Genomic DNA, 9914 nt, shown 5'->3' on the forward strand with positions numbered 1-9914 from the left:
CTGGACCGTGGCGTCGGCCGTGTTTGCGTCCTGGACCGTGGCGTCGGCCATGTTTGCGTCCTGGACCGAGGCGTCGGCCATGTTTGCGTCCTGGACCGTGGCGTCGGCCATGTTTGCGTCCTGGACCGTGGCGTCGGCCATGTGTACGTCCTGGTCCTGGGCTGACGGCTCCTCCTTCTGTTCCTGTGTGGGGCCGGCGGGAGGTGCAGCCAGGCTGGGAGTTGGGTCAGGAGAGGTGATGGTGGAGGAGCTGCAGGTCACAACAAACACATTCAGACAATCAGCTCCAGAAATCAAGATCAGCTGACAAACACCAACTGATGTTATTACTCTGCTGCGCTACCATGGCAACTAGTGTTACTTTATAGCTAAGAAACATATAAAAGCACCACCATCTGACCACACTGTTCTCTGTCACACAGTAAGGGACTCATCTCCGTTCTGTTACATATAGGCCTGTTGCAATAATCAGTGAATCAATGAATCGCATGATAAATTAAAATGAGCTCAATGATTTCCCTTTTGATGATTTATCGTTTGTCTCTTTACTCTCTTTCTACCAAAACCTGGATAATAAAAGTCTTCAGTCTGATGCTTTGGTCTCAACTAGCCCTTATATTGAAAGACATTTTATTTACAGAGATTTCATAATTAATTTTATTTGCTGTTTCTCTGTTGTTTTATTTATTTTGAATATTTAAAATGTCGTCCAGTTCCAGTGTTAAATGCTCATATAGCTTAAAAGTTTTTTGATCTCTGAGAATGTGTCCTTGCATTACTATGCCTTTAGGTTATATTACTAGAAATTGTCTCAAAATAACAATATTATCATTTATCACAATAACTTCTGGGACAATTTATCGTCAAGAACAATGTGTCATTGTTACAGGGCTGGTCACTATAAACCAGGTCCATCATCCTSCAAAACATTCAGAACCCAAGAACATTTTTTATAACATCAACGTTCAGTTAGGGCTGAAACAATTCATCTGATTCATTGTGATGAATTGATTATTGAAGTAACCGTCAACTAATTTAGTAATCAATAAATCATTAAGTGGAGTGTACAGACTTAAAGAAAAGGCCATTTGGTGAAAAAAACAATAGTCAGAGCAGTAATTATGCTAAAACTGTTAAAAAATATATAAATGTTTGGCACTTAAGATAAAAAAAAAAGCTTAGTCTGTAAATATGTTCTACTCAAAATCCTGGAGTGGTAGTTTTAGCTTCACCTGGTTCAAATTCTGTAAAAAWATATTCCGTTAAGCAATTATTAATTGATTAATAGAAGAAATATTCAACAGATTAACTCTACATTGTATTTRTGTTCAGTTCGGAAAGGCCTGAGCCTTTCTGCTCAGATATTAGATGTTTATATTAGAAGGATTCTTCAGCTGCACACTTATTTTGTTTATAAATCCATTTAATCATCAGAGTAACCAATAGAAAAATCAATTACTAAATGTAATTGCCAGCTGCAGCTGTATGTATATCATTAGGATTTTATGTGATGGAGCAACACAACGTAGTGCTGAACTGTTAAATGGCAGTGAAAACAGTTTTACTACATTTGATCAAAGTGTGGGATCTTTTTGTGTTTGACCTCTGAGTCAGGACTGTGCAGATGGAAGCCTCTGGCTGGGCTTCAGCTGCAGGTCTTGTTGATTCACATCCTCCAACTCTGAACACCTACACACTGGAAAATGCTCCATTCTTCTTTGCATATTTGTGCTGAATCTCAGTCAAACTGGATGCAGAGGATCTGTAAATATCAATTTTTCAAGACACAGATTCTTGTCTGGACTTTGACTGGGTCACTTCGACACATACATTTTGATCTGAACTAGCTCTGGTTGGCTGTTAAGGATGATTGTCGCTGCTCTGTTAACCCTTTATCAACATTTTTACCAGCATTATATTGAGAAGTAGTTCCTATGATGAACTCAGCAGATACACAGCTCCACCAGGTGTTGATACTGGCTAGTCTGCAGGAGCTGAGTGGGTGAGCCATGGGGGCGGGCTGCTCTGTGAGGTGGAAACTTGAAAACTGCAGCTCTGAAGAGGAGCTGTGTCTCGAAGGCGGAGCTGGGTCCACCCAGGTGTTTTGCACAGCTGAATTGTTGCCATGGGAGATTCAATGATTTCTCAAACATGCATAATAGAATCAAAGTAACACTCCAGGTATGTTTTTGATAAGGGAATATTATAACATGATGTAAATCTCAAAAAGCTGATTTTACATAATACTGCCCCTTTAAGGAAATCTCCATCCCTAATTTTAATTGCGCACAAACTTACAGCTGTCCACCTGTGATGTGCTCATTAAGCGTTAATGTTATGAATGGGATCTGAACAGCCCACACATCCAGCGAGGTGGACTCAGCTCACCTGGAGGTAAGTTCAGCAGAGGGGCTCAGCACTTTGGCTCCACCTGAAATCTCCAGGGGAGACACAGACACGGAGCACGACTTGACAAGAGAGGCTGCCTGGGTGGCTGAGGCCACTGGAGCAGCAGCTGGGAAACAAAGTGACAGATATGACAGTCACATGACCTCACATACTGATCCAAACAGCTATAATACTTAAATGCTGCATAGTCTATGTCTTATGGCAGYTTATCAAATCCATATTCAGCTTTTCCTGTGGGAAAGAGCAGCTGAAACACTGCTGAGGAACTTTAACAGGATTTGTRGAAGCTGAGATACAACTTATTGAGGTATCAACAAGTAGTATCAAAACAGGGAAGGAAATATGCCAACATCATGCTAGTTCTAAAACAGAAAACAGCATAAAAACACTGTCAATAAATGGTAACACGTGGTAAAGTTGTGCACACTTTACTCCCACTAATATTCAACCCTAATATGCTATTCAGGGTTTCCCTCAGTGTATCATAAGTCTGGYGGGCCTCCAGGTTTTACTTGCATCCCACCAGGCTAAACGTTGTTTGKTGTGTTGTTGCGCAACACCCCCCCTCTTCTCTCTCTCTACTTCCCCTTCTCAGAGGAGGGAGATGTACTACCAGCTCTCAGTCTAACGGGTAAATTGAGTTTCCTAAATCTGCTGGGGTTTACCCTATCCAGAGCTGAAGTAAACTCTGTTTAAGCTGGCGTCGAGAAAGACTAGCCTGGTTTCTGACGACCTCCATCTAGTTTTTAGTTTTTTTATACACCATTAACAGAGAGAGCAAAGACAGCTTAAAGATTCTCTTTGGTGAAATGGTTGGAASCACAATGGCCACACAGTATGGTCAGAATGTGAACACAGAGAGACTGAGGCCAGGTGTATTTTTTTCTACACCAAACCTCCGTAATCACTTCCTGTCTCTWCCTGTGTCATGCTAACAACTTCAGCAAACAATGTGAAAAGTCACAGATAAACGATAAAAAATGTTTTTTTTGGACACTTTAATTATGATGGAACAAATGAAGTGAAAAAAATTTAATTTATGTTTATTTTAATTGTATATTTTTATGTTTACTTTTTTCTTTTTTAAGACTTTACAGTTTGCTTTTAGTTTTTGCTAATAATGTCCTCCAACAACACATAATTACCAAGTGATATTTTCAAATTTCCTGTCAACTTAAAAAATGTTTAAATAAACAACACGGTGGGCCGTTAGATGTCTGTCCCATCACCATTACTACTGGGCTTAGAGAGTTTTCTAGGGGAAACCCTGACATACATGTTAGAATATTCTCAGAAACAGTATAAATGACTAATTCAAGCTGTTCATACAACTACCTGATTTTGGCGCTTCTGTGCCGTTCTGGTGATCTGCAATACTGTTTTCCATCTTAAATCTTTTAGATGGTGGCAACATCTTGGAGTTCTGAAAAAAAACAACAACTTTGATTAATTTAAACTGAAACTACTGTTATTTTCCTWACAGGGAGCAGAGTGAGCTGTAGTATTTTAAAGCAGCCTCTTCTCATTGTTAACAGTAAGTTCTGCAAGAAAAAAACCCCTTCAGCACACACAGTTTAACTCAGATCCTTTCTGGCTGCATGCTTACCCCCATGTACCGGACRTTCTTATTGTTCCCACTAGAAACAGGCGATGCTCCAGGAAGCACCTTCATCTTGTTCACCTCGTCCAGGATCCCTAGAGACCTGGCCACCTGAAACGGGAGTCCAGGAAGGGACAGAGAATCTGTCGCATCACCTGCTGCTCAACTTTTCCAGTCTTCAGGTGCATAGAGAAGCAACGTATGGTCTCACCTCAATGTTTCTGACCTCCACCGGCATGGCTCCACCCTGAGGACTTACAATGTAGTCCTGTGCAGTCTGCCTGACTTGAGCATGCAGAGATTCAAACTCGTGGTAAATGTCTGGAAAGCAGCTACAAGCMGACCCCTTGCAGTCCAGCTGAAAGAGACGGAGGACGAAGGTTAGAAATAATTTTTAAAGAACCTCAGAGGTGACCTGGCCTGCCTACCTTCTACTGTCTTCAAATATTAATCCAGTCAACTACAAGTCACAAAGAGGAGCAATGGTTTGTGAGATAACAGAAATATGTAGGAAATGTATTATATTCCTTCCATATGCCCAGTAGGTCCTTYGGAGTTTGGTTTTCTTGGAGRTTTCKTCTCATTAAATAAATTTTCCTTTTCAATGTACGTCGCAAAGCATACAGTCAAAAAATAGCAACAGTTATATGTATTAAATATATGTCTGGAAAAAAGTTAACTCAGGGAGACACTAAAAATGAACATTGGTTTACTCATTAAACAAAGAATATTGACATAAATGTGTGATTTAGGACAGACAAGAACCACTGAAGGAAACAACATGAAAACCWCTGCAGAAAACACAGAGCACAACGTCCTTCTTCACCAAATGGGAATAAGATCGAGTGGAGTGGATCGTAGTGATTTTAGGATTTCTCTTTGGCAAAAAGACCACAAGTCATTTCTCCTGTTAGCACTAAACGCTCATGTTTGTTTTGGTTCTATTTACTCAGAATGCCCTTCGCTGTTGTACGTGTGAATGAYTTTAGCCATCATACGCTGAAATATTTCTCAAAACAAAGTTTATTAAATTAAGGAAGGAATATTAAATTCTTTTCTTTAGTGTGTATTGTCCCTTTAATGTCTACCTATCAGGTATCAGGTAGTTGTATTTAATGTCACTTGGTATGTCCCTTTAATGTCTGAATGACTTAATGATGAATATTCATATTTTGGAATTGTAACAGTGATCAATTTTACGATTAACTTTGGGTGCAGTTTTCCAGACAAAAACAATGTCTCAGTATTAAAAAAAGACYATCAATAATTACTTATATTGCACTCATTCCTTGATAATTAAAAACTAAAATAGACAGAAAAAGAGAGACAGTCAAATTGACCACTTAGTAGCAGTCAGCATGGTGATGGCTGATGGGTCAAAACTTATACCAACAACATGATAGCAAAAACAAACAAGCCATTATTTCTAATAGAAAAGTTTGTGTGTGTTTTTTTTTCACCTTCGCCAGCAGCAGCTCCCAYAGACTYAACATTTTGGTYAAACGAGGAAGAACAGCATCCATCAGTTCTTCATCTTCACACTGCTCCACCAGCTGGAAACAACAGAGAGCGGTCACAGAAACACGAGTTACACAGCGGGTACTTGTGGAGACGGGTCAGTTCCGTCCTGGAATGGAGCAGCGCTCCGTCCTCTGACCTCCTGCAGCCTCAGCTGTCTCCTCTCTGCCTGCTGCCGCGCTGTTACCGGAATGACCCCGAGCTTTGGGGGTCGCCCGCGACGACCAGGTCTGCCCACGAGACCAACGCTCACCTGAGAGAATCAACCAATCAGGTTAACARAGAACTACCAGGTTCTAAGAAGATGCACCGATCTGATGTCAATATCTGTATTGGTGTTGATAATGGAAAACATTCTAGATGGGATATAGGTGACAATGTGTCCAATCTATAAGGGTAGATCTATTCAGACTAGTTCTTTGCTTTGTGCTCTGAATGACATCATGCTTTATTATTTATTTTACATTTTATTTAGAATTTCTAATTGCTCTTTCTGGACCATTTGAAAGGTGTGTTACAGCTATTTTTTGTTTGACTAAAATAGTCAACCTGTTGTTTTAGTCAGTTTCATTATTTATTTTACATTGACTGTTCAAATAAAAGTTGTGTTCATATGTTTGACCAAGCTTGTGAAGCTATTAGTGTATTTCAGTGAGCTGTAGTGGTGCAGAGTTAGCAAATTAATTTGTAATTCAGTACATTTATGTCTGTATTTAGAAAATAAACTTTCTAAGTGAATTCAGCTGTTCWGTATCGTATCGGTATCGGCCGATACTAAACCTCAGATATCAGTATCGGCGTCTGCGTCCTTAGTTTCTAACAGAGATGTTTATGGAACAGTCTCCAGTTTCTGACCCAAACATATCAAAATGGCTTCAGTGCAGCTGAATGGATTCCCTACAGCTTGTTAGGACATTAATCCTGTTCAATATTTATGGAAGATTCTTTTAAGCAGAGTCTATGCCTAGTGACCAACTAACTGAAATAAACTCCACCAGTTTTTAGAATAATAGTTTTAAAAACTGGTGGAGTCCAGACAGAATGGTGCCAGCAACCTGCTGAAGGCTGCAAAGCCAGTGAAGCAAATATTAGYGCGGCTGGATGCATATATTTGAGCCTGGACGTGTAATTAAAAGAAAATCCACAATAAATTCAWACTTATGTACCTATTTTTTTTTGTTAATTCATTGAAGCTACTTTTGTATCTTAATTCCACCCTGGAAAAAAACAAAGAGACTGAACTAATAAAAAGCCAAAAACTTTCATGTTGATGATGAATGCTTTCCTGACTAGTCATGTCACAATAACATATTTTACTGAACGATAAAGTCTCCCAGMAGTTATTGCAATAAACAATAACGTTATCTTAAGATCATTTTCAAGTCATGGCTTAATAATGTGAGAAAACATTCTGAAAGATCAATAACCTTTAAATTATAATCAACATTTAACACTGGAACTGGATGACATTTCAAATATACACCATAAAGAGAAAACGTTGAGGTAGAATGAACCTTGGCTTAAAGCAAACCRACCTTAGGAGGAGGTCCAAGTGATCGACCTCGCCCCCTGCCTCTTCCTCTTCCTCTGCCCCTCCCTCGCCCTCTTCCCCTCCCTCGCCCTCTGGGGCGACCTGGGCCCCGGTAATGGAGGCTGGTGAGTCCTTCAGCTGCCAGGCCGTTGTCTCCCTGAAGACGAGCAGAGTGAGCCTTTAGAGCAGTGGTTCTTAACCTTTTTTGAGGTACCGAACCCCCCAGTTACATATGCGCATTCACTGAACCTTTCTTATTCCAAACCCCCCCCACCCCACCCCCGGACACAAAATAATTTGATTAAGTAATGTAATTATATTAGCTGTGTAACCACCCCCACACCACTAGAGGCAGTAGCAACCCCGAAAAGATGCGACTAAGGAGCAGATTTAGACTATAGAATTTGGTAAAAACTGTGAGCTTTGCTGAAGTAATTAAAGACACAAGTTCAAATCCATGCTGAGAGTGGARCTCCTTCAATMAGGGCTCCTCCGCAGCACTGATTGGCTAADCAATGTAACGTGATCCTCTGCAGCAAGTGATGGCAAAGCGGGGCGTCATCACGACTTTACACAAGTGYGTCTTTATCTCCGCGGCAGAGGCTCCGCCGAACCCCTGAGACCGACTCATCGAACCCCTGGGGTTCGATCGAACCCGGGTTAAGAACCACTGCTTTAGAGGCAGAGCACAGCAAAACTGACACATTCTGTAGATTCTTCATTCAACTACTTAAGCTTATTTTATGCGATATTATAAACGTGTCTAAACAAGTCTAAATAAATAAATAATCCAATTCCTATTTTAAAYTGATAAWTTTTTTTGACATTTTATTGTCTAAAATGTAATAAGGTAGGGTTACTTTTAGGGCTTTTGGGGTTACTTTTTAGGGCTGCACCAACTGGGGTGGGGGGACTGCTGATTGATGATTATTGTTTGGGTTAACCATTTAACAGCTGSWTAGCAAAAGCTCTCGGTAATAGGAGATGTTTTTCAGACAAGTTTGTTTTTTTATCTTAAATGTAAAACRTATACATAATCTGTTGATTATTTTTTGAAATAACAATTTAGTATAGATTAATAATTTAGAACAGATTTACTGAATTTTTTTTATTTTCATCTTAAATGCAAAATGTTTATATTTTTGGCTTAGCTTTTTTATTATGTTGCCATTTCAGTAAATGCCCACTTCTGGTTTAATCAATCACTAAATTAGTTGATTATTTCAACAATGGATTAATCATTGGTAATTCAATTAATCGTTTCAACCTCTCCAATTATTCACTGAGCGATCTGAAGTCAAAACCTAAACTCAGAGCTGAAACCATGTAGCTCTCAGCTCTGACAGGTGAAACGGTGTCTCACACTGTTTGTTGTCATGGCAGCAGGTTTCTCCTCCTCTTCCTCCTCTTGCTCTTCTTCCTCCTCCTCCTCCTCCTCCTCCTCAGTGGCAGCCTCCTCTACCTTCTGGTCCACTCTGCTCTGGCCGGGTTCTGGTGTGCCGCTGGCTGTGACCCCGGTGAGGTCAGGCTCTCCGTGGGTGGGGTTCAACTTGTAGTGGCGGTTCAGGCCACCGGGGCCGATGTAGGCCTTATCGCAGGTCTGGCAGCGGTGGCAGCGCGACTTGAGGCTGTAGCTGAGAGACGAGGGGTTGCTGGAGCCCTTCCCGTCCCGCTTGGCGTTCTCCTCCTCCTCCACGCTCATGTCAGAGTAGTCGTCTGAGTCGGACTGGTGGCTCTCCGCCAGGTCCTCCGTCTTGATGAACTTGTAGTCTTTAGCTTTGTACTTGGGTGGCCTGGACACCCGACCCGATCGGGTTTGGACCTTCAGGGCTTTCCTCTCTCTTTTCTTTGCTTTCTTCTTCTCCTCTTTTTCTCGGTTTCTTTCCTTGATGACAGAGGTTGCCGTGGGAAGCCTGGGAGTGACGGTGAGGGTGGCGGGTTGCCGTGGAGCTGCGGGGATGACCGGGGTCGCTTTAATTGGGACTTTCCCAGCAGCRCTGGCCGTCCCGTTGTGCTGTGTCTTAATCAGAGGAATGCTGATAGTTTTAGTGACGGGAGCATCAGGGGGCTTGCTGCTGGAAGGGGGCGGGTCTTTAACTGGGGTGGAAGCTGCCACTCTGACGGTAGGAGGGGCAGGTTTCTGTCCCAGACTGGAGGAAGCAGTTGCTATGGTTGCCGGGCCCGTCACGTTGTGGACCAAGGGGAGCAGAGAGCCCACCACAGGAGTGGCGTTCTGCAGCACCAACTGGATCTGGGGTTCTCCTGGGTTCTGCTGCAGCAGAATCTGCTGACCCTGCTGACCCACCACAGGCTGMAGGTGGATGATCTGYGCGTTGCCCAGGCCGCTGCTGGCAGACAGCTTCACCTGCGGGTGGCTGATRGCCACYGTCTTCTGCTGCAGACTCACACAAGAATTCAGGTCCTGTTTGGGAGGAACTTGGATCTGGATTCGCRTTGGTTCTGCCTGGAAAGACAAAAAAAACAAGTTGAAGTTCAGATCGGATTTCAGAAATCGTAAAACTCTCCAGGTAATGGGGCAGAGGTGTGAGGATAAAAACCCAACTGAACAACTGCAGCATGTCTCCTTTAGTCATTTACTCACAATGTGRACAGACATCAAACYCCAAAGTAGAACATTATTATGGAAGAGGCTTAAGGTCACTGAGAAGTAAAAATTTGATATATAGCAAAAGATCAAAATGGTCAGAGWGTTAAACTGATATATTTCCAATTGATCYTGTTTACAGAAATGTGAGGATTAGGATCACTGGGAAAAAAATCATTTCATCTGAACTTTCTGAAGGCAAGAAAAAAAGATAGAATTTTGAGGAAAAAAAATACTAAGCTTAATGTCAA

The 9914-nt window shown here is 41.7% G+C and overlaps 1 protein-coding gene across 1 annotated transcript in view; it reads right to left on the reverse strand.

The window, feature by feature from the left end:
• znf839 (zinc finger protein 839) overlaps nt 1-9914 on the reverse strand; it is a 15773-nt gene that overhangs the window by 3090 nt on the left and 2769 nt on the right. Inside the window, exons 2-10 of the mRNA XM_008398917.2 lie at nt 8422-9522; nt 7063-7215; nt 5667-5780; nt 5470-5562; nt 4221-4367; nt 4016-4120; nt 3745-3832; nt 2389-2515; nt 7-250 (exon numbers count right to left, since the gene is read on the reverse strand). Of these exons, the coding sequence (XP_008397139.1) occupies nt 7-250; nt 2389-2515; nt 3745-3832; nt 4016-4120; nt 4221-4367; nt 5470-5562; nt 5667-5780; nt 7063-7215; nt 8422-9522 (2172 nt within the window). The remainder of the gene's footprint in view (nt 1-6; nt 251-2388; nt 2516-3744; nt 3833-4015; nt 4121-4220; nt 4368-5469; nt 5563-5666; nt 5781-7062; nt 7216-8421; nt 9523-9914) is intronic.

Source organism: Poecilia reticulata, linkage group LG22, assembly GCF_000633615.1.
Source record: "Poecilia reticulata strain Guanapo linkage group LG22, Guppy_female_1.0+MT, whole genome shotgun sequence".
NCBI lineage: Eukaryota > Metazoa > Chordata > Actinopteri > Cyprinodontiformes > Poeciliidae > Poecilia > Poecilia reticulata.